Source organism: Tachypleus tridentatus, chromosome 4 (assembly GCF_004210375.1).
Source record: "Tachypleus tridentatus isolate NWPU-2018 chromosome 4, ASM421037v1, whole genome shotgun sequence".
In the NCBI taxonomy this organism is placed as follows: Eukaryota; Metazoa; Arthropoda; class Merostomata; order Xiphosura; family Limulidae; genus Tachypleus; species Tachypleus tridentatus.
In genome coordinates, this window is record NC_134828.1 from 85,907,030 (window position 1) to 85,931,857 (window position 24,828).

The following is a 24,828-nucleotide window of genomic DNA, read 5'->3' on the forward strand; positions in this document are numbered from 1 at the left end:
GAACTATGGTAAAATGAGCTGCAGGATGTCCCTGAAAGTCCATATCCTTGACACTCATCTTGATAAATTCAAGGAGAACATGGGAGCAAACTTAGAGGAGCAAGGCGAGCACTTCCACCAAGATATACTGGACTTTGAACGCCACTACCAAGGAGCGTATAACGAAAACATGATGGAAGATTATATTTGGGGGCTGACACGTGAAAGTGATTTACATTACTGTCGTAAACCTCGAAAAACTACCCACTTTTAAACAGTTTTGAATAACTTTAGTATAAATACATGTAAATTTTGATTCATATGTTGTTTTATTCAGACCTTATGTGATAATTTGCCCTTTTTTAAATAAAAAATACATTAATTTATAAATTTCAATATCCAGGTCGCAAAAGCAAAGTTTGAAAGGAATAATGACTATTTTATGTACTTTTACAACATAAGCAATTAAGAAATAGCACATACTATCCAGGAACAAAATTTATGTTACATAGTGAATCCATTATGTGGATTTGTGCTTAACATCATACCAAATAACTATCTAGTTTATTTAAGCTTATGCTTAAGTTAGTTTCCTACAATCATTATTTTCCTTTATTTTATCTTAGAAAATATGAAGTAACAGATGAAAAGCGAACAAAAGGTTTGATTTTCTTTTAAAAGTTACACCCTATTATTAAAAATTAAAAGAGGTCAAACTGAAGTACATTTTTATGCTGCAGGTTTTCCAAGTGAAAACTAATGTAATTAGAAAATAAGTGAATGGACAATACCAATAAATAAACAATAATAAGCAAGGATTAATATTCGTGCTTAATCACTTTACTCTTCAAGATCAATGTTAGCCTTTTCTTTCCAGTAGGTGTCACTATAGAAGGTGTTGGTAATACCATAAAACACCTATACAAAACAATAATTGCTAAAACCAAAATAAGCCTATCGACTATTAGAGTAAACTTCAGGAAATATTAGAAAGCCCGAAGTTAAATATTCACAATCAACTTTCGTTTACATTGACTCGTAATCCGAGGGTCGCGGATTCGAATCTCTGTCACACAAAACATGCTCGCCTTTTCAGCCGTGGGGAAGTTATAATGAGATGGTCAGTCGCACTATTCGTTGGTAAAAGAGTAGCCCAAGAGTTGGCGGTGGATGGTGATAACTAGCTGCATTCCCTCTTGTTTTACACTGCTAAATTAGGGACGGCTAGCGCAGATAGCCCTAATGTAGCTTTGCGCGAAATTCAAAACAAACCAAACAAATCGTTTTCAGTGACTTTACTGCCTACATTCCATCACCGCATAAAACTTAATCTTATTATTTCGATGTGTTTTTGTTCAAGGTTAATGAAGAGGGGTGGAGTCCTCCGAAACCGGTATTATACAGTACAAGTAATAAATACAAATATCTATTGAGCTGAACATTTATTTTTAGTGATTTTGTTAGTTTCAAGAAAATACTGTCGGTAGGAAAATGGTTAATTGTAAAGTTTAATTACATTTTAAAATTAATTATAATTAGAAGAAATAATAAAAATAAATGAACCAAAACAACGAGATCGTGTTTTATTATTTCATCCTTCATTTTGTTTAATTAAAACCTAAAAAGCGGACTTTGATCGAAGTTTTACTGATCTGAAGAACACAGAAAGTGCTGATATCAAAAGATGGAAGGAATAGGTGATACTGGTACGTTTGTATTTAGCATTTTTTAAATATAATTTAAGACCAGTCTTAGGATATCTGAAGTATATATTTTAGTTTTGTCGGTGTGAAGTCAATTAAATAGCATAAGAAACTAAAATGTTTGAAGTTTTTTTTCCACTTTAGTTACTATTGTTAGGCTATTCTATTCTATTTTATACGTTATAAAGAAATTAGGAACTTACCTAACTAAGTGTAAAGTTACAAAAGTAACCAATAAGAAAAATATGGCTACTCCACAGCCTATAATCGTCACAATCTGAATATTTAGAATATCATCCACGTTCACCTGTAAATAATGTAAACCTGTCAATAAGCAAAAAATAGGGAAAATAAGCTAGTTTAATTATGTTTAATGGTTAACAGAGTTTTGCAAGAAACTAATGCAAGATCATTAAAATAATTATAATAAGAATGACGATAATTATATTCAATGTGAAGAATGGCATGTTCAAGTGCTTGTATTTATAAAATTAATGTACAGATCTTTAAACGAGTTTTAGAGACAGAGATCAGTGCTCGTAACTATACAGATATGAATAATTAGAGAAATAAAACCTTTATGAAATTTTATTTGAAAAAAATAGGCTAAAAAAAACATTGTACACGTAAAATAAACCGTGCCTTGACAGTGGAGGTATGTGACATATCGGGCTTACATACAGGAGAGGTTATTAGATATAAATACACGTACATTTGTACGCAATTATTATAAAAGATAATTTGAATCTTTCAACTTTCTAACTGAATTTAGCACTTTTCTTTCCTAATTTGAGAAATGAAGTTGTCAGCTTGTTCTGGTTTTGTTACGTTTCAAGACTCAACATCTTCATGGAAATGCAACTTGATTATCAGGTTTAACCACTGTTTCAAGGGCAACATGTTGACTAAATTCAATGAAAGATTTAAAGTAATAAAATCCACCTGAATACTACTTACTGTTTTAAAAAATAAAAAACCGTTAACGTTAATAATATAACAATTTAATTTGTATTTTATTCCACAGTTATGTTTGATAAACATGTTTACCCAGGAACGGGCCTCTTCTACTTGTGCTAACAAGTCACGTTTCCTTTTTTACATTTTGTAATTTTTATTTCGGTGTTTTTACTAACTCGTAATTTGTGTCGTAGCAATTTAAATTAGATGTAAGGTATCTTTAAATATAATTTGTTTAATGAGTTTACATTGGCCACAAGCATTTTTTAGGAACGATTATAGAACGTTTTACTCATATTACACTGTTGTTAGATGAACCACAGACATGCAATAGTTCTGGAAACCAATAGCAAGTGCTTCTGTAAAGTACACTATATTATTTTTTAATGTTGCTTTCATTAACAGTATTTGTTATAATATTTTATTATGTTTCGTTTTTCATTTTATACTTTTACGATAAAAGTTATTTTGCACTGATAGCTTAGAATACGGGCTTAAGCGTACCTATGTCTCATAGACTAATTGAGCCTTGTGAGATATTACTGGGTTTACGACCGAAAATAGATTTAAAAGAGTAACCGACCACAGAAACAATACATTATAATCTTTACAAATAAGAACGTGTGAAAAGTATCTTTACTTATCTGCTTTTTAATTTTTTTTTCTAAATAGGTAGCCTGCTCAGATCGGAATTTAATATGTTTATCTAAGTTATTACACTTTAATCGATACGAGGTGAAAGAAATTAAAATTTGTCAGTAAAAATTGAGCAAAATCGTTTCCAATGTATTATGCTCTACAAGGTTTTTTACTTGATTATAAGATTAAGTATCTATTTAGACTGGTAGAAGGTCAGTTTGTTTGACTATTAATAACCGCCTATGAAATTAAGGGATCTGGCATGGTATGGTGGTTATATTGATAGATTTTTATCCTGCATATTACAAGTTCGAATCTTAGTCACAGGAGAAAATCGGCCTTTCAACTGTGAGGACATTGTGACGTGACGGTCCATCTCAGTATTTGTTAGTAAAAGAGTAGCTCAAAAATTGGCTGAGATTGGTGTTGATTAACTGTCTTTTCTCTAGTATATCACTGCTAGGTTAGAGATATCAAGTACAGATAGCCCTCGTGTAGATACAAAACCAAAACCGAACAAACAGATTCAACAAGGACGTGATATAACTTATAACATATCCAAATACCTTAACACTTTCAGTCTTTTGAGAGCTTCTGGGTAGACAGAAAGTAAAAGCAAAATACCTATAAAATATTTAACAAGTAACCACGTGTTTTAAAATTATAGCAATAACGGCTTCAGCAGTTACACGTTTCCAGATAAAACATTTTAACGGTTGAAAGTAAACTAGTCGAAAACTTATGGTCACTTAATCTTATGGTCAACTGGAATTCATTTAAGTTGTTTTTTTTTTTAATTTTGCGCAAAGCTTAATGATGGATATCTGCACTAGCCGTTCCTAATTTTGCGGTGTAAGACTGAAGGTAAGGCAGCTAATCATCACCAGCCATCGCTAACTCTTGGGCTACTCTTTTACCAACGAATAGTGGGATTGACCGACGCATTCGCGCCACCACGGTTGAAAGGGCGAGCATATTTGGTGTGGCGGGAATTCGAGTCCGCGACCCTCAGATCACGAATCGAGCGCCCTAACCACGTTACCATGTCAAGCCTATTAAATTAAGGCCGTTTACAGTAAAACACAAATTAAGATGATTAGTTTTTAGCTGGTGTTCACAAATGCTTAATATAGTATCTTGAAAATACTTAACAAAGACAGTCGGAAGAGCAAAATATTTGAATTTACGTCAGAAATCAATTGTCACAGTTTAATTAATTTCCAAAGTGCTAACCCGGTTTAGCAAGAATAATTTGTTATTTTTCTTTCAGTATACTCATTTGTTTTCTAATCAGCTCGTAGAACTTCCGAAAATAATTAGTGAATAGATAGATACAGATGGTACCTTTTCTGCAGAGACGTCCATGAGTAAAGCAAAATTTGTTAGGTGATTACAGGAGCATTCGGTGTAGGACTTGTTTGTCTCTTTTATCCAACAACCATCAGAAGACCAAAGCCTGGGAATCAAACCAAATGCCTGACACTTTAAAATATTGACCTCAGAGGTCTCAAGATTTATTGTGTTTATACAGAAAAAAATATATGATAAAGTTTTCACACCAATGAGAATAGTGTAAGTCTAGCATATTATAGATCGCTGTTAACTAAAACTGATAGTCTGTTAAAAATCATGTTGAAGATCAAAGTTTGACTTTAATCAATATTAATTATTTCGTTATTCTAGGAATATAATGAAAGTAATACTTAAGTTTTTATAGTTATTATGCTTTACCGCGTTTCTTAATCATTAAGTAATTAAACTATCTTAGTTATCTTTGAAATTCCAGTTTTAAGCCGTGCTTTTCAGACTACATCACTAACATACGAATCAATGATGGTTTCAAATCGCTAACATGTAGTAACATAATAAGCACTGAAAGTTTCTGATAAAATTTTTGAAACAAATAGCAATAACAAAAAAATAATACTTGCTAAAAATATCTTGAGTTATAAGTAAAATGTGTTTTGGCGAACTTAAAATAATGGTTGTGTTTAATTACAGAACTGTTGACTGTAAGTTTGGCATTACACTTTATGTGTCACTTCGTGTAGAAACATCATGTTGAGGCATACCGCATGTAGATATGCTACGTTTAGGCACAGCTACGTATTGGTATACTCCATGTAGATACGCTGTATTTAGTGTAGAAGCGCAATTTTAGATATATATCAGCGTAGATACATCTGTAGGTATAAACACTACGTAACTGCACCTTAGGCAGACATATGTGGTGGGTAAGCTCATCATAACTAGACGTAACCTGTGTAAACGCACATTATGTGGGCATATCTATATTAAATATACATATTTGTAGATACATCTAAGTGAAAGTGCACCACGTGCAGACTTATTTACATCTAAATATATTTGCAAACACTTTTGTCTTTAGACCCTGAGTGCAGCGGAACGAAGTGTGAAACCTACGAGGTATTTTGATATCAAAATTCAGCTCACCTTGTATTAAAGTCCCAGTAGACGCACTGTGGATTGGTAACATTTTCTTCCTAGAAAGAAAAAAAACAATAGTTTTTGTTAGTTTCAATCTGGACATGGTGTTGGATATAAGCGCTTACACTTTAGTCAGTGTTCCTTATAACAATAGTACTGAAGAAAACAAGTGAAACCTATCAGACGAGGTGCGTGTGTTACAAAACGCACAATTACATTGACTCATTTTAACTTCGGCTAAATATACTGTAAATAAACATGTTTGTCCTTTTCCTGAACTTCGTAATTAACATTCTCTAGTTTAAAAGAATAAAGATAACGATCCAGTTTTTTAAAAAGTGCAATCTTAAATGATAATATTAAGCTCAACAGTGATGAGAACAATAAACGTTCTTCTGAAAAAGATTTGTGTAATGCAAGCTATGTTGAAATAAAACGTATACCCATCGATTACTTGTAAGTAGTAATTCTTCTGTATTGTACAAAGATGTTTCAAATTGTAAGTAGTAATTTTTCTCTTTTGTACAAAAAATCTTATGTAATATCTAATTCGTCACAAGTGCCCGGCATGGCCAGGTGGGTTAAGGCGATCGACTCGTAATCTGAGGGTCGCGGGTTCGAATCACAGTCGCACCGAACATGCTCGCCCTTTCAGCAGTTGGGGCTTTATAATGTGACAGTTAATCTCACTATTCGTTGGTAAAAGAGTATCCCAAGAGTTGGCGGTGGGTGGTGATGATTAGTTGCCTTTCCTCTAGTTTTACACTGATAAATTAGGGACGGTTAGCGCAGATAGCCCTCGTGTAGCTTTGCATGAAATTAAAAAACAAACAAACATTTCGTCACAAATGCCACATTCTAAGAAAAAACGTTATGAACTTCAAACTAGAAACTAAGTATGTTGCATAATCCTCTAGGTCTCCCTCAGGAACAGCGGTAAGTTTACGGACTTACAACGCCAAAATCCGAGGTTCGATTTCCTGTAGTGAACAGAACGAATAGCCTACCGTGGCTTTTTTCTAATACAAAAAAAGGTAATGTTGTAGGCTAAAGACACAGTAATGTGAAATATGGTATTATTTACCAACTGAAGAGTTTTGATTGCAGCTGAATATAGAAGTGTAAACCTGTCTTTATTATAAGTGAACGACATCAGAGATTACACATACAAACACAATATTCTAATATCTTGAATAAAGTTTGAAAGGCCGAATCATGCTAACTAATTTCTCAAGGTGCGAAGTGAGATTGCAAAAAGATTAAATCAACAAACTTTAAAAATCTAAATTTATACTTAGGGGAAAAATGGTTATAATGTAATCTGTTTTATGAAAATATTTACTAAAATTTTCACTAAAACACATTAAAGACATTAGAGTTATAGGAATAATTAATCAAAAGTTGTGTATTTTCAAAAACAAATAAAGTAAAAACATTACTTGTAAATGCTTTAGTATAACAGTCACAGGCTGATGAAGTTGTACCATTCGATACCGGTCAATAGATGCACTTAAGACATATGAATTGATTATCTGTGTCGTATTGACTACCATGGAATTGTAGGAGTAATCGGAGCTAGTAGAAACAGGATGACTTTCCCCAAGAGAAAGGAAATCTTGAATCTTCTTAAAGGCCACGAAAACAATCTTTACGAAGCCTACAAACGTAATAGGATATCTGCATTGTACGTCAATAGAAAATATACAGGCATAGTACAAAATAACAGACAATAAATGTATATGCACATATAGAGAGTTGAATACACTATATTAAAAGTATTTTAAATATACAAATCAGCGTTACGTGAAACCACATCCTTTCTAAAAGTATGTACTACAAAGATACATGTTGACATTGTTTGACGTACGTTGATGTCACTTAAAATTAATCAGTCGTTTAAAGGGTAAGTAACAGTTCTTTCCGTCACAGCACATTCATACACTTAAATCCTGAAGGTGTGTTAAGATCCAAGAATTAGAATATTCAAATTTGAGTTATTTATTGTAATTAGTGATATTGGAAAACAATATAATATGGATTAATCTGAGGTATCTGGACAATTCATAAACAAACTGTAACAAGTCATACCTCCACACGTGATAAGCAAATGCAACGTTTTGTAACACTGACAATGGTCAGTGGCAAAACCTGTCCAACCACGTGACCCATGCAAAAGTATACAAAATAATCAAGAAGGGTCTCTGTCTGAAAAAAGCAACACAAATTACGTTTACACAAGCAAATTCTATATTACATCATTTCAACAATTGCATACATCAAGCAGTTGGAGAATAAAGCTGATATCCATGCTATTCTGTATGAAGACATATGATGAAGTTGTCAGATCCAGAGTATATGTATTTGAGTGTGATTGTATTATTGAGCCAGCAATAGGAAACCGTCATTTTCGTACACCATATGAAATACGTAAACAAGCAGACCGGAGATGTGAGATTTGAAAACGATTTGAAATAAGAATCACGTTTTAGAGATATTCTTAAATGCACGGTCATCGGACAGGACGTATGTAACTTAATATATTTTTAAAATACATTTTAAATAATTTTTGTATGAAGCAAAACGGAGTGAAGTCTTGTAGTTATATTGTTAGACAGGAAAATTAATGTTCTATTTTTAGCATTTTTTTTTTCCACAGCTATTTAGATGAGATCGTTTCATGCACAACATAACCAGCTAGGATTGTATAGTCACTAAATCATGTCTACCAAAAACCTATAGTCATTATAAGATCCGAGTTTTTACATTATAAAACCAAAAATTACGTTTGGAATTTGCATTGTTATTATGTTGAAAATTCTTTAAAAAATTCATCGATATTCCTTTCAAAGGAAATCTGATAACGTCAGAAATATCTGTTATTGTTTCTTTCTGGCAAAAGCTTCGAAGAAAGTAGATAAAACGTTTTCTGAAATAAAAAGCAAAAGACGAGATTTGGCGAGTGGCTACTAGATACACGCTACTGTTATGAAATTACCGTTTCTTCCACTTCCAACTAATGCTGGGGCTGAGAGTACAATGACGTCTTGGATCACAGCCCAACTTGTTCCTTCCACGTCTTCTCTTAGTGGGAACTTTACGGTCGTTATTGACCAAGTCTCTACCAATCGAACTGAAACCACTGGAAAATTTATACAAATATATTTGAATGTACTACTCTGATAGAAAGACGAATATACATATAGGTATATGCTTTCTTTAACTTTAACAATATGAATGAAAAAAAATCCGTGTTTAAAATGTATTTTTTAACAATGTAAATAAAACAATCTAACTGATGACAAAACAGACTGTTATAGAAACGCAAATACTGATGTGAGCGTGAACAGAATTACCAACAAAAGTTAATTAACAAATATGAATGATAAAATGTTGGTATACAGGTGTAAATAATGACAGATAATCACCAATCAGAAACGTTCATTAAAAAAAAAAAAGAATGATAAAGAGAGAATAACCACTAATTATAAAAGTTAATAAACAGATGTAAGTGACCACAGAACAGACTGCACTTAGGAAAGTTAATAAACAGATGTAAGTAATTATAGAACAGACTGCACTTAGGAAAGTTAATAAATAGATGTAAGTGATGATAGAACAGACTGGACATAAACAAATTAATAAACAGATGTAAATTATGATTAAATAGACTGGACTTGAACAAGTTAATAAACAGATGTAAATTATGATTAAATAGACTTCACTTAGGAATGTTTATAAAGGGATGTAAGTGATTACAGAACAGACTGCACTTAGGAATGTTAATAAAGAGATGTAAGTGATTATAGAACAGACTGCACTTAGGAATGTTAATAAACAGTTGTGTATTGTTAGAAATGTTTTGCACCATTACACATGTCACAAGAAATGTAAAGAAAGTAATTCAAAAGGTTTCAGTATATTTATTATCAGGAAAGAAACTTTTAAAACGATCCTTCAGGAAAACGCAACTAAAAGAATATTTTCCAGTTTTGACATTTTATTTGGAACAGTAATCTTATAATTACGTTCATTCAACACGATTTATTGTCATATACCATTACTGAAAGTGAAGCAAGGAAAGGCTTAACTGGGTGTAAACCCAGTATACGATACTTAAAGAATACCCAAAAGATGGAGTAACTTTCCAAGAAAGAATGCGATGAATAAATAATGATGATAAAAACAATTTTCGTTTATATATATATTTAAGTAATTCTGTTAGGGAAACGTCATAAAGGATATTTGAAATGTACTGTAAAATGACGATAAGTCTAGTTCTCTTAAAAACATTCTTGGACTAAATCTCATGTTCATTTCCTGGGAAAGTTTTCTAATTATCACTTAAATAATCACGGCTGTTAGACAGGATTATGATAATTTTACTCTCCGCTAACTGAAGTTATTACCAACCTTGGAAAACTAAATACCTCACAACCGACTCTTCGTTTAGTAAATACTATTTCCTATTAGTAGGGAAGTATAATCCCTTGCCACATATATATTTATATTTATATATATATATAAAATTAAACTTCATTTACAGATATTTTTCTCTGCATGGCTCCATCGCTTCCCGAAGGAACGTGTGTTGGCAAGTAACCACATGTTCTGTTCCAGTCTTTGGATCAAAGTGGAGGCTGCGAAACGTTGTTGAAGGGATGACATGTCTCGCCAGGCTTGGTACTGGAAATCCTCCAGGAGGCTACTGGCTACTGATTGTACAGACTGTGACAAAGTATGAATAATCCAAGAAACTGTCGTACTTTATCATAATAAGGATTTTATAAAGTAAGTGTTATCGGAATACCATGTTAACGTTAATTAAAATACCCTAAATGACTGAAATAATAAAAAAATATAAAGAAGTTTAATTAAATCTAGACAGGAATTTGGTTTTAACTTACGTATTTACTTCAGCGTGATTCGAATATATCAGATTAATGGCAGTTGAAATTGTATTAATACTGACAGAATGTGTGTAAACATGACTAAAAAAATGTCTCTACTAAAATAACACGTTACCGTGACTTCATTTAGTGTTTATAATAAAAACGTCGTATGAGAGGGACTTAACTTCTTTACTGTGACATAAACAAATTGAGAATTGTAATTCATTGTTTAAAAGAAATTATATACGAAATGTCTTGAGCTAGAGAACACTTAAGTAGATCTAGAACTGTTGTTTTGTGTTGACTAAACACAAGTATGAATAGAATTTGTAAGATATGTTGACTAAGTAGTCACGGGAATGGATCTAGAAATGACGTTTCAGCTAACTGGGATTCGAACACTATTCTTGCTGACAGAAGAAGAAAGCGGTATTTAAACATGTTCTTCTATCAACAGAAGAGGTAAGCGATATTGGAACATGTTTCTCTACTGACAGAAGAGGTAAGCGATATTGTAACTTGTCTCTATATTGACAGATAGTATAAGATGAGCTTAGTCTGCATAGATAGTAACATAGCTCTAAAACTGAAATCGAACCACCTTCTTCCTATAAAGAGTACTCAAATACGTGGACGCAACGTGTTTTGTTTTTGGCAGAGCAAGTGGCCGGAACTTAAATCTCAGTCTTTACTGGTTAGATGCGTAATATAACCAAAATATGCAGCACTGGATATACAATAATAGCTGTATTACTGGAAATATCGAACTGTATTGTAATAGGTTCTGTGTTGTTGCACATGTTTTGTTTCTCCAGATTTTCGAGAATTCCAATTGTCCTGACACTAGGAATAAAAAAAAGTTATCACTGACAAAATGATATTTGTTAATATGAGACAACGCGACGAAACAATGCTGGAGTCACAATGTAAAATGATACCTAGTTAAATCGATAACCTATTGTGAAAAGAGTTCCAGTCTGTAGAGAACTTACCCAACTACCAAGCAAAGATTACTAAATTACTTTAAATTCATTTGAAACGTTTTGAAAGACCTAGGGGTCATGTTACTAAGTCACATATAATTCATGTATGAATATATTAAGCTCGAAACCTGTTTACTGTTTTCATTATACAAGGATCTGTTTTCGACGCAGGTTTTATGTTATATGCATTTGTTTTCTAATACGAAATAAGTTATGAAAGTAAACATTATTTGGCCAAAGAAATGCATGTAATACTTCGTTAAAAGTAAATATCAGTATTTCTCTCCTTTAAACTGAAGTTTATTCTTTAAACAAATGGCGTATTTTTTTAAGTAAAACTTTCACGCGTATTATTAACAATTAAGTAGTGCGTAACGTCTAAAAGAAATATTATCTCTGTCTCTTTCCTTAAAAAAAAAAACACACACACATTAATCGAGTACTCACGTATAGCATCTCTAGAATAACTCTGTATTTTTGTTTATCGTCTACGATGTCTTCAACTCTGTCCTCCATTCTGGTCACAAGCCGGTGAAGGATGGTTAGAGTCTGGGTAATATCGCCTCCGTATAGAGGTTTGGTGCGGATAATAACAGCAAGTTCAGTCCCGATGCTCACGACAGACTCTCCTCCGTCAATCTGATATCGTTTTGTTTTTTTAACAAACGTAATTAATGAACAAACCGGATTTTTCTTGCAAGTTTGTTTTTTTAATTTGTTTGTTTGATTTTGCTATTTTTTCGAGTAAATTTCTTTAAATCTTTCTTTGTTTTTTGAATTTCGCGCAAAGCTACTCAAAGCCTGTCTGTGCTAGCCGTCCCTAATTTTGCAGTGTAAGACTAGAGGGAAGGCAGCTAGTCACCACCACCCACCGCTAACTCTTGGTTACTTTTTTACCAATGAATATTGGAATTGATCTTAACATTATTACGCCCTCACGGCTGAAAGGTTGACCATGTTTGATGTGACAAGGATTCGAACCCGCGATCCTCGGACTACGGGTTAAGCATCTTAACCATCTAGCCATGCCGGGGCCTGAGTGATTTAGAATTAAAGTTTTAAGATAAATAACAAAATAAGTATTTAAAACAGATATAAAATAATATCTTAGTTTGCTACTACAGAAATTTATGATAATCAAAGCTAGTTATTGTGGTACTTTTCTGAATAGGTGAAAAGTATCATCTAAAGTATGATGTAGCATAATATTTAAGCTTAGGTGAAATATTTTTAATCGTTTAAAAACATAACAAGCCTTCCAAACGTCTAATAGAGCTAACCTTATTTATTCTCCATTTATTTAAGTCATTATAGGCCAAATTGTTCTATTCATTTGTTTTTGAATTTCGCGCAAAGTTACACGAAGGGTATCGGGCGCTAGCCGTTCCCTAATTTAACAGTGCAAGACTAGAGGGAAGGCAGCTAGTCATCACCACCCACCGCCAACTCTTGGACTGCTCTTTTATCAACGAGTAGTGGGATTGATCGTCATATTATAACATGGCCAAAAGACAACCGTGTTTGGTGTGATGGGGATTCGAACCCGCGACCCTCAGATTATGAGTCGAGTGCCTTTAACCACCTGGCTCTGCCGGGTTTTTCAATTTATGGCTAAAATAAAATAAATATGGCCCCGCATGGTCAGGTGGATAGGGCACTCGACTCGTAATCCGAGGGTCACGGTTTCGAATCCCGGTTGCACCAAACATGCCCGCCCTCTTAGCCGTGGGGGTGTTATAATGTGACGGTCAATCCCACTATTCGTTGGTAAAAGAGTAGCCCAAGAGTTGGCGGTGGGTGGTGATGACTAGCTGCCTTCCTCTAGTCTTACACAGCTAAATTATGGACGGCTAGTGCAGATTGTCCTTGAGTAGCTAAGCGCAAAATTCAAAAACAATAAACTGAATATTTTGTATACTCATCTCGCACTTTTCCTAAAATAAATACGACGGGGTTTTATGAGTTGTTCGTATTAAATGGAACTAAAGAAGGGGTATAGAAAATAAACTATGGAAATATAATAACATTTTAAAGAAAGATTTTCCGTACATATTAGGTTCTGCATATCATTCCATGACAGACTTTTTTCCTTGTAATTTTCATTGCTAATTCCTGAAATGTTGTATTAATACCTTTTTAAGTTAGTTCACGTACTGAATGCCAAATGCAATATTAATACTGCAAACAACAAACAATATATAAATAAATAAATATGGAACAGTAACACGCTCCCCACTAGTACAGCGTTAAGTCTACGGATTTACAACACTAAAATCAGGGACTCGATTTCTTCTCGATGGGCTCACTAGATGGCCGAAGTGACTTTGCTATAAACGTGTTTGTGTTTTTCTTATAGCAAAGCCACATCGGGCTATCTGCTCAGCCCACCGAGGGGAATCGAACCCCTGATTTTAGCGTTGTAAATCTGGAGACATACCGCTGTACTAGCGGAGGGCGACTTTGCTATAAAACACACACACATGAGTAACACAATTTTCGTCTCCTTTTAAATTATTTCCTAACAATTCGAAAACATAAAATGAAATAAGAAACAAATATTATTTATATTTCAATTACAATACCAAAATGAAAGATAATGAAGTAAAAACAAACAGTTATCCGTCTTAGTACTGGACAATGAAATTTCCTTAAAACATTTTTCGCAATAAAATTTATATATATATATCATTTTTAATTGTGACATTTGCAGAAAACGAACCAGCTGAAGTATAGTAAATTAATTAAATCACCACTTGTTTGTTTTACTCGGTACATTTCATAAAGTTTGAAAATTAGGTAATAAATTATTGTTTTTTATATTAATGCTAGTAACTCGAACCTAGACATTCTGTTCCTTTTTGTCTCACCGTCAATGACGACAGACATAAGGTAGATTTTGCTCATTCTGTAGCTTCCTGTTTATAACAAACACATAATTCTGGACAGCTTGTATTTTATTATATTGTTTTTACAGGTATGTGAATTTTATTACATGACAGTCGAAATGTCAACTGCAGGAGAAATGCTTTTACTTTTTTCCTGTTTTTCTGCATCATTAACCTATTTTCCACATCTGTCTGCAGAAAGCAGTTTCAAATCTGGGACTTTGTGGGCTTGAGCAGTCGTACTTAATCTATTTTTTTATTATTAGTTTAGTTCCAATTTGTGATCTCATTTTATTTCACAAGTGAACATTGTGAACAGAGGTTACATCTCACAAGTTGTGTAAGTCCACCACCCTCAGATATCTCTCAGTGCAATTCGTTTTACCTTTACTGTACTGTAATCTGTCTCTTATGTGTGTCGTCTTTTTTTTATAGCTGGGTGACGTAGTTTTTCTAAACTAGAATTTAATGTCGATTGGAAAATACTTACAGTTTATTTTACATCAACACTACTGATTTCTTATTGCAACTATAAAACTTATATGTATTTACAAACACAACCTGTAGATGTTTATCAAATATTTTATTATCGAAAAGCTTTGTTTTAAAGCTCAGCAAACTTTTATACACTAGGAGGAGAAAACAGTAAGAAACATCAATAACCTTTTATTTTATATGTGAAATTAAGACAAGATCTAGTTAATAAAACCGTTAAAACATGTCTGCCAACAAAAATAGTTTGACTCCTGTGTGAAGAAAGACCAACACAAAAAAATAAGGAAAATTCTTATTTAGAATACTTACTCTTCCTTCAAGACTCTCTGCCCAGGGTGACTGACACTCACTTAGATCAGGTGAAGTACCGCTCCAATATACTGTGTTAACTGCGTCCACACAAAACCATTTGGCTCTACCTAGTTTACAGGAATTCATAAATGTAGAAAATAATTAATTATTTTGTTAGAGAACAAACACAGTTTTGTACTGATGAATTTCGTTACATTGAACAATCCCAGAACTACCGATTTTGATTTTGATTTTTAAAAAAAGATTTAAAATGGTTGACCTTGCCACTTTAATCAAGTTTACTTTGTTTATGCGTAGAAACAAAGGAAAGTAACCTTTGAATGCTATTTGCCATTCTAAATAATTCAAAAGATCTGTACCCTGCCAAAATAATGTTCCTCGTTATATTAAACCAGAAACAGCAGTCGACAGTCAGCACCACAAACACGACCAAGCGCCTAGCGTTGTGCCCTCTATATTTTTTCTGTAGTCTCAATAAAAAAAATGAAGCCTCGGTCTCATCAGACAACATCACATAATACTCGTCATTCATTGACAACAGTTAGTGTTTTAAACACCAACATTTTGCTTGCATCTGATATAAGCAATTTCTTAGACTGGTTTTCGACTTGCATATTAGTTCTTGTAACTGTTTATCGGATTCCAGATTTTCGAATCCAGATCAACTTTGCGTATTCTGTCGGTAGAAACACAGTTTACGTTAATTACGGTTTCTAAACTACTTTTCTCTTGGAGAGTCACCAGAAGATGGTGGAATTGCAGTTTGTATTGACAGAAGTTTCCTAATGTCGACAAAACGTATTAAAGTGATAGGTGTTTTTAACACTCAGACAAAATTCCACTACCATACTCCTTTAACAGTCGAATAGATCTTTGCTCTTATTCGTACACTTGGAAACCATGGTTTAAAACTACATATCTTCATTTATAATGTTCATCTAGCACATCACATATTAGTCTATTTCACATATATCTTGGTGACCTTATGTTAAGATTTCCCATGACCCCAAACAAATTTCAAATTAATTTTATCCGCTGTTTTAAATTCGTACCCCCCTCCAACTTTGACGTGAGTTATGTCTTTTTGCGGCTTTGCATAATCACCAACTTGCTGTTTTTACTATAAACACTGGAAAGATTTTGACAAATTATTTTGGATTAGCAAAGAAAAGACAGAATTAAATTATAATATTACAAATTTATTGATCTATATAATAATGCAATATTTATTTTGATAACATAATTTGTCAACAGTTACCATTACAAGTTTTATCCCACCATGTAGAATCTCGTTTGAAAAGCTTCGAAAGGTCATTTCAAATAAAACACGAGACATCCTTGTTTGAACTAGGAACTATCATATAGCCCTTTGTGCATAGGGAGAACGTTCTATCAACTTGTGAATCAGTAACATAGACTACCTGTTCGAAAGTGTATGTTTTATTCGATACACAAGGAGCGAGAGTTGGCACATTTGATACCACCGACACTCACCACACTTCAGCAAACACTCACGTCCATGTTTCCTGCAGGTGCAGCAATTTGTGTCACAGTCATTGCCACAAGTGCATCGAATCACCTTTAGTTGGTTTGCTGGCACTGCAGGCAAGTCAGCCATGATTTGTACAAGGATGTTGTTATCGATCTTCCAGCCATATTATGTTGGTTATAAATTGTTCCCATTCACTGTTGTACTCGTAAAGACACACTTTTAGTGCATTGAATTTCGCTCAAGTTGGTTAAAGAGTGTGCGCTTACACTAATGTCGTTCCAATTGCCACTTTTGAGCGGAACAGTTAATGGTGCAGTATATCTAATCTCTCCTCTCATTTTCCATTGTACACCACGACAAGCTCCTTTTCACCTGCTAATTGCAAATATTCATGAGATTGCAGATTCTGAGAGAGATAAGTGCAAGATTTTGAAAGTCTGCATTCTTCTGGGATTGCTTGAACGTCGCACGCCCTTCCCCGATTCCAAAAGGCCTTGAGGTTGTATCACAATCCCTGAAATCGTGTAGGAACAGGAATAGATGATATAAATCTCCAAGAGTAGCGACCAGCTTTTATGCTGGTCTTTTTTATTTCTTATTGTTTTTCTTAGAAAAGAAGAAAGTCATTTGAAGCTGCATCAGTGTGTTTTCTCGAAAGTTGATTGTAATGTTGTTTTTGGCAGAATTCGTTGATTTCATGGCGATATGTAAATCACAACCACATTTACCATCAATGAAACACATTATGATGCTTGCAAAATGTCTCAAAATGCGTGAATAAAGTGCTTCTTATTCTCTTTGTTGGCAAGAAATGGGTCTTTTGCAGATTGATTCATTATGTTAGGCACAAAGAGTATTGCAGTTCCTTGTATTCGACCCCCACCTTGTCAGAGATTGGTCATATCCTTTGTCGAAGGGCCGTAGATGTGCCTTGGAATACTTTCACTGACAAGTGGACATACAAGTCAAAGATGTTCTCCAGAGAGCTTTTACGTTTCCATGGTGCTTGTAGTCGTTGCAGTAAGGGACCTCTGTAGATGTGCCTTGGAATACTTTCACTGACAAAGTGGACATACGAGTCAAAGATGTTCTCCAAAGAGCTTTTACGTTTCCATGGTGCCTGTAGTCGTTGCAGTAAGGGACCTCCATCAAGCATAAAGTGCACATCAGTGGACAGTAGCCATCTTCCGGCGATGTTTTGAAAATCCTTCCAGATTTCATCAGGTAGCAATGCTTTGATTTGTTGCCGAAGAAAATATTAAAGATCAAACAAGGAAGATGGGAAATCACAAAATTTTTATTTGAAGGCTTCCTAATTGTCTTCATAAGTCACGTTATCTGCTGCCACTAAACGCTATGAGAATTACTTTAAGTCAACCAATATGGAGTCTTATCGTCTTTCACTGACTATTTTCTCCAAAATGTCATACCTTGTTTGTTTCTTTCTCAGGGTGAGTTCTGCTGCAATCTGACCATCCATGCTTTTGGTTATTTGAAGGTCGATTTCCTTTATTTTGTAAACATTTGTAGATCACCAACAACAGCAGTAGGAATGTTTCTGAGAGTGAAATCTTCAGCAAATGGGTTTCTTACAGAAGGTATGAAAGGATATATATCTGTTGTGTTCCATATCCTCCAGTAAATCCATCAGTAACATTTACACTGCATATGTTGTGTTCCATATCCTCCAGTAAATCCATCAGTAACATTTACACTGCATATGTTGTGTTCCATATCCTCCAGTAAATCCACCAGTAATATTTACACTCTAAAGCTTGAACCTTATATCATCAAGTAACATTTGCACTCTAAATACTTTTTCTTCTTGTTATTTTCCAGTAAGTTGAATAACAACCACACTGCAAATTTCCTGCTTAGCGCCGACCCGTAAATATAAGAGTTATATTTATACTTAAATATTTTGCCAGGTATTTACTACTAAATACGCCCATAACATGTACACTGTGCATTTTCTGCATGTCACCTACTAAATAACACAACTATAATATTTACACTGAAAGCTATATAGAACTGGATCGGAAAGATCCCATTTAATACTTTAGCTTTTACTTTGCAAATGAGAATGTATTGTTTCAAACTGGTTTGAATACTTTATCCGTTGAAATGTAGTATTCCTTGATTCTAAGCCATTTAATAATTTCACTAAAGAAAAAGTATATGTTATGTTCCTCCAGTCATTAGCTCACTCTGGTTTTGGGGAACTCGCTATGAACTAAATAAATACTAAATATTTGTGGAGCTATTACACTCTTAACATATGCAAATCCATAAGCTCTACTTTATACAACCTGCATATAGCAAAGTTTATTAATTCTAATCAGTTTTGCTACACAAAAATCTGATAATATGCTTTAAAAAACCTATTGAAATCTAAAATAAGTTAATAAACTTAGGTTGAATATTTGAGTTTTGTAGAAATGTGCATATAAATGATAAAAACATACTTTTATAGCTTTTCTGAAACGTAGCATCATCCACAGAAATTTAAAAACGATGGTATTATTACTGTTAAAACTCATGATTTAATTTAAAATTATGATAGATTCTTCCCACTAGAAGCAGAAATAAATTTATTGATAGAAAGGAAAATCAACTTCAAATTTTATAACTATCAAACAGCAGAAAAAAATCTTAATGTCCAATTTCTAAAATGTTACAATCTTTCCTACCAACAGACCCACTAGGACAAGGTTCAGTGGCATCCTGGCCTCCCTTCGTCCAACTCCACGTTATGTTTCTGGACACGGTTGGTGGACAAGAGTTTAGGCTTGGATCTGTTGTTTCCACTGACGGTGAAGTGTTGTGCATGACTTCACGATCTGTGGAAAATTATCGATACATATTGTTTAGAAGAATACACAAAACGATATCTGATAAAGATATGTGATAAAGCCAATGGCATCATATTTATAACAGTCAAGTTGTACAGGCAGCAAGTTGGAAGAGACTATTCAAACTTAATGACGGAGTGAAAGCTTCACTCTGAAATAATCTTACAATTTGTGAACTGTTTTTATTTTACAGTTCAACTTTGATTACAAAAACAAGGGTGAGGCATTTCTCTCAAATCTCAATCTGGCTTCAGAAAACACTTTTATAATGATTAATCCGCACGATGACATTTACTGTGAATATCATAGAATTTGTTCGTTACTATCATATTCAACTTTATTCAGTTAGGTTCAAGTCTTTCACGAAGAGCCTAAACACACGTTTTCTTCCCATAATTTAGACAGTGCTAAGTTTAAACTAGTGTAATTTCTCTGTTGAGTCATCTTTATGTTAACATTTTTGTCTTTTAACGTTTTGCCTACCTACTACGGGTATCTAATCCCGAAACTTAACACCACAATTATTTTGTAACTTATTTGATTTCATCACTTAATATTTGATAGTTTGTTAGCGTTGAAATAGATATGTTTCAATATGTCTAAATAAAAAGATTTTGAAGTCTTAATTTTCTTTTTTATGGTAAGTTTTAATTTCTTAGTATTGTAACAATCTTGTTAAGTTTAACGCTTCAATTATTTTAAACCTTTGTTTATGTTTCAGCATTATAGTTCTTTTCTTGTGTTAAGTTTTAATGTTTATGTCTTTCTTCTATGTTACTGACCTCCTAATTATTTCATCACAGGTTAAAAGTAATACAAATATGATGTTTGTTTGTTTCGAATTTTCGCGCAAAGCTACACTATCACTAGCTATCTGGGCTAGTGGTCCCGAATATAGCAGTGTAAGTTTTTGTTTTTTTGAATTTCGCGCAAAACTACACGAGGGCTATCTGCGCTAACCATCTCTAATTTAGCAGTGTAAGACTAGAGGAAAAGCTGCTAGTCATCACCACCCACCGCTAACTCTTGGGCTACTCTTTTACCAACGAGTAGTGAGATTGACCATCACATTATAAAGCCCCCGAGGCTGAAGGGGTGAGTATATTTGGTGTGATGAGGATTCAAACCCACGATTCTCAGGTTACGAATCGAGTACCTTAACCACCTGGCCATGCCGCACCAAGTGACAAAAGATTAAAACATGACTGAAGATTTAGATTTAAGTTGCTAATTTACTTATTTATCAATAAGTTTTACACTGCTAAATTAGGGACGGCTAGCGCAGATAGCCCTCGTGTAGCTTTGTGCGAAATTCAAAAACAAACAAACAGTTTTGTCACTTAAAAATCAGTTTTTTCTCTCACAATAATTATTTTGAATATTTATGTTATAATGATGGGTTTTGAAAAACGAGAATAATATAACCTCTTTCCATATGTTTTATTGGATTTTTTCTACATTATTCGATAATAAATATGATTAAAATGTTGCAGATCGAGTTCGATTACTGTTGTTTAGCGTGAATAATGTTGAGCACGTTACCGTTATCTGGAATAATATCCACAGGTGATCTTGGAGAGGATTCTGAGCCGGATACTGATCCAAGAGATGCTTTTATTCCTGAGGACGTTGTCGTAGATACAGAGTTGGAAGTTTGTATGTTTTTCGTTGCCAACGTTGTAGATGAATAAAACAAAGGAGCAACAGGGCGAAAACTGTGAGTTACAGGTATGATTATTGGAGGTCGATGTGCTGTTGTAGTTGAAGTGGTAGTTGAAGTAGTTGTTGACGATACAGTTGTTGATTCTAAAAGATGTAAATAGTGTAAGTATTAATAATTTACAGGATTATTAACTGGCCAACATTTAGGATCTGCATTGCTGTCACATTTGCATTTTAACTTCAATAGAACGTTTTAATATTTTATTATCCAATCGCAAGTGATAAGAGAACACCATTATTAAATACCAGTATCGGCAAATTTCTTTACTTTGACAACCTGTCATATACAAAGCGACTATAACGAAAACTCTCAAACTTAAAATGATTATATCTTTTAAAATTATTATTCAGGGTAAAGTTTGTCACCGGAGGTACATTAAAAAGACATACGATTTATTTAGAAAAGTTTGGAAATATTACATAGTATTACAGGAACTGTCACAGAAAACGTTCAATATGCTCTCAATCCTGCTCGATCAACATATCTAACCTATTCCTAAATTAGACTACTGCAAGCATCATCTGTTCTGGACAGCGTTCATTGATTCTCGCTATACTCTGTGCACTGAGAAGTTTTTATTCAATTCGCCAATCTCGTATTCCAGAAGATAGAAAAAAAAATATGAGTAAAACCAATACTGACCTGAATATGTAGGATGATATGGCTGTGAAAGAGCGCACCAGATCCTAACATTCCAGAATAAAACTTATAACTTTTATTGAGCTTGTTGGAAAAGTTAATTGCTCCAGAGTAAATAGTTTTTAAGATATCATTATTTTGAATACAGAGTTTTTTTATAATTAGTATACAATAAATGCGAGTATAATCCGAAGCTAAGATAGTAAATCTAGAATATACGATCACCTCTTACTGTAGCTTATCACGTAGTAGTTTTCAGGCATAAAATAACATGAAAAGATGTTTGTTTGTATTTTGAATTTCGCGCAAAGCTACTTGAGGGTTATCTGCGCTAGTCGTCCCTAATTTAGCAGTGTAAGACTAGAGGGAGCAGCTAGTCATCACCGCCAACTATTGGGCTACTCGTTACCAACGCATAGTGTGATTGAGTATCACATTATAACGCCCTCACGGCTAAAAAGGCGAGCATGTTTGGTTCGATAGGGATGCGAACCTGTGACCCTAAAATTAAGAGTCGCACGCCTTAACTTACGTGATCATGCCGGGCCGACGAAAAAATATTCATACATTTCTTGTTGTTACAAATCTACTTAATTATATACCTATTAAGAGTTATGTTGAATTATTTTGCAAACGAAGTGTAAAGTATAACAAGGCAGTTCCAAATTAAATGGAAACAGAATGCAGATATTTAAGTTGATTAAGAAGCAAATAAACAAACGCAAAAAATCTTATATATACATATATACGTATATTTTGGACAAATGATTATTTTTATAAATGTTTGTTTGTTTTTGGAATTTCGCCAAAGCTACACGAGGGCTATCTTCGCTAGCTGTTCCTAATTTAGTGTAAGACTAGAGGGAAGGCAGCTAGTTATCACCACACACCGCTAACTTTTAGGCTTCTCTTTCACCAACAAATAGTGGGATTGACTGTCACATAATAACGTCCCCACGGCTGAAAGGGCGAGCATGTTTGGTTTTACGGGGATTCGAACCTGCGACCCTCAGGTTACGAGTCGAACGCCTTAACCCACCTGGCCATGCAGGGCCATTTTTATAAATAGTTTGATTCAGTTTTGACACTTTAAAAATAGCCAAAAAATTAAAAAAGATGCATATCCTTGTGATTCTGAGGCTGAATTAATTAATAAACTCTCGACCCAGAGTTTATCAACCTTTACACTTTCATGTCAAATACAAGCTTCCTAACCTAAAACATTCAAGAGTAAAACTCAAGAAAGTGTTTACCAGACTATGATAATATGCTGAATATTATGCACTGCTATAGCATATCATATATTATATGAAAAACATGCTGTCATTGACAAAATGATTAATAGCGACTGTTCAAGAACTGAATCTCCAAGGTCTTAAAGGTTTGGGTATCACCGTTACATTTGACGCTCTAATTCCTTACAAGTTAAGCAGCGTTTCATCCTCAAGTTCCACTTTGTGGCTTAGTGAGTCAGTCAAGCAGATATGGTATGATGGTTATCTGATGGTTCAAACACGTGTTTCCTGCTTATCCTACAATATTATTACTCCACTTGGCGCAAGCCTAACCTTTAACAACATCTCAAATCGATTACATAAAATGCTTACAATTCTCTCCTCTAGGGTAGTAAAATCTGAAAATATCTCCACTAGCAGAAGCGAAACGAAAGAAGCGATAAATTGGATCAATAGTTAGTCTAAGAAAAATGCCCCAAACTCACTTGCTTAATTAACTTCCATTTCTGATCCAAGCTAATTAGCATGTAACTACAACATGATGAATTCGACAAGTTTAGAGAGTATTTTATTTTGTTTGTCACACTGGTTAACTAAACGTTAATTAATGGTTTTCTTTGAAGTTATTATTTTACTTAAAATTCTGATACTCCACAAAACTGCATTTTTAAAGATACATTTTTCTTTAAATGTTTAACATAGAGAAATGCCTCGAAACTCAGGAACAATATAATAATGTAAGGAAATGGTAACACGAATTGTTTCTGATCTTCTAAACACCAATTTGTTGTTATTTTTAGATGATGATGTAGAGAAGGTAATAAAACTTCAATAACAACTCAATGTTTTCGACCAAACTTCACAAACACACTAAACATAACAGTGAATTCCAAACGAATTGCATATTAAATTACTTCAGAAATGCGAAATTTCTAAATATTAAGATGTTAATTTCGACATAGTGTTACAATGTTGTAACACATAAACACAAGTATATACCACTGCATAATTTCAGAATAATGTGTAAAGAAAGACAAGAATATTGCCAATACACAAGTCGAAAAAATGATAGGTTTAATGCATATTTTATAAGTTTATACATGGCATAATTGTCTTATACTTTATGTTTTGTTATTTGTAGATCTGTTTTAGTAACCCACGAGTTGACAAAATAACGAAAGCTAATTCACATATCAAGTTTCTATTAGTTTTGTAACTTCTAGTTGTAAAAAACCGAATTCGTTTTCAAAATAAACCTATATTAAAGTAAGACAAGCACAGACTAGTACAGAGATTATAAATCATTTACTTACCATCCTTGTAAAATAATAGAATAAATAGTTGCTTGTTTTCATATTAACAGAAGATGCTAAAGAGTTAACTTTTAACTGGTTTCTTCAAGGTTTTCAGGTTTTATAAGATGATTTCACTCAGCAGTATCTTACCTGCTATACATTTATAGTGGGCTTCTAAATACTTCCTAGTTCTTGGACAAGGATCACCAAAAATGGCGCTGGATGCTGGGACAACACAAGTTTGCTTCATTCCGCAGCTATGAACACACAAGTATAATAGTGATTTATATCAATATTTTGAG

General features: G+C 33.6%; 1 protein-coding gene across 3 annotated transcripts in view; it reads right to left on the bottom strand.

Annotated features, from left to right (window-relative positions):
* The window catches only part of LOC143249616 (latrophilin Cirl-like), a 118,608-nt gene that overhangs the window by 20,230 nt on the left and 73,550 nt on the right, over positions 1 to 24,828 (bottom strand). For all 3 annotated transcript variants that reach the window (XM_076499759.1, XM_076499757.1, XM_076499758.1), the window contains 11 exons: positions 24,677 to 24,783; positions 21,177 to 21,440; positions 19,473 to 19,622; positions 15,288 to 15,397; positions 12,046 to 12,237; positions 10,268 to 10,451; positions 8,722 to 8,865; positions 7,166 to 7,383; positions 5,733 to 5,782; positions 4,623 to 4,734; positions 1,886 to 1,989 (listed from right to left, as the gene is read on the bottom strand). In XM_076499759.1, coding sequence (XP_076355874.1) covers positions 1,886 to 1,989; positions 4,623 to 4,734; positions 5,733 to 5,782; positions 7,166 to 7,383; positions 8,722 to 8,865; positions 10,268 to 10,451; positions 12,046 to 12,237; positions 15,288 to 15,397; positions 19,473 to 19,622; positions 21,177 to 21,440; positions 24,677 to 24,783 — 1,635 coding nt within the window. The remainder of the gene's footprint in view (positions 1 to 1,885; positions 1,990 to 4,622; positions 4,735 to 5,732; positions 5,783 to 7,165; positions 7,384 to 8,721; positions 8,866 to 10,267; positions 10,452 to 12,045; positions 12,238 to 15,287; positions 15,398 to 19,472; positions 19,623 to 21,176; positions 21,441 to 24,676; positions 24,784 to 24,828) is intronic.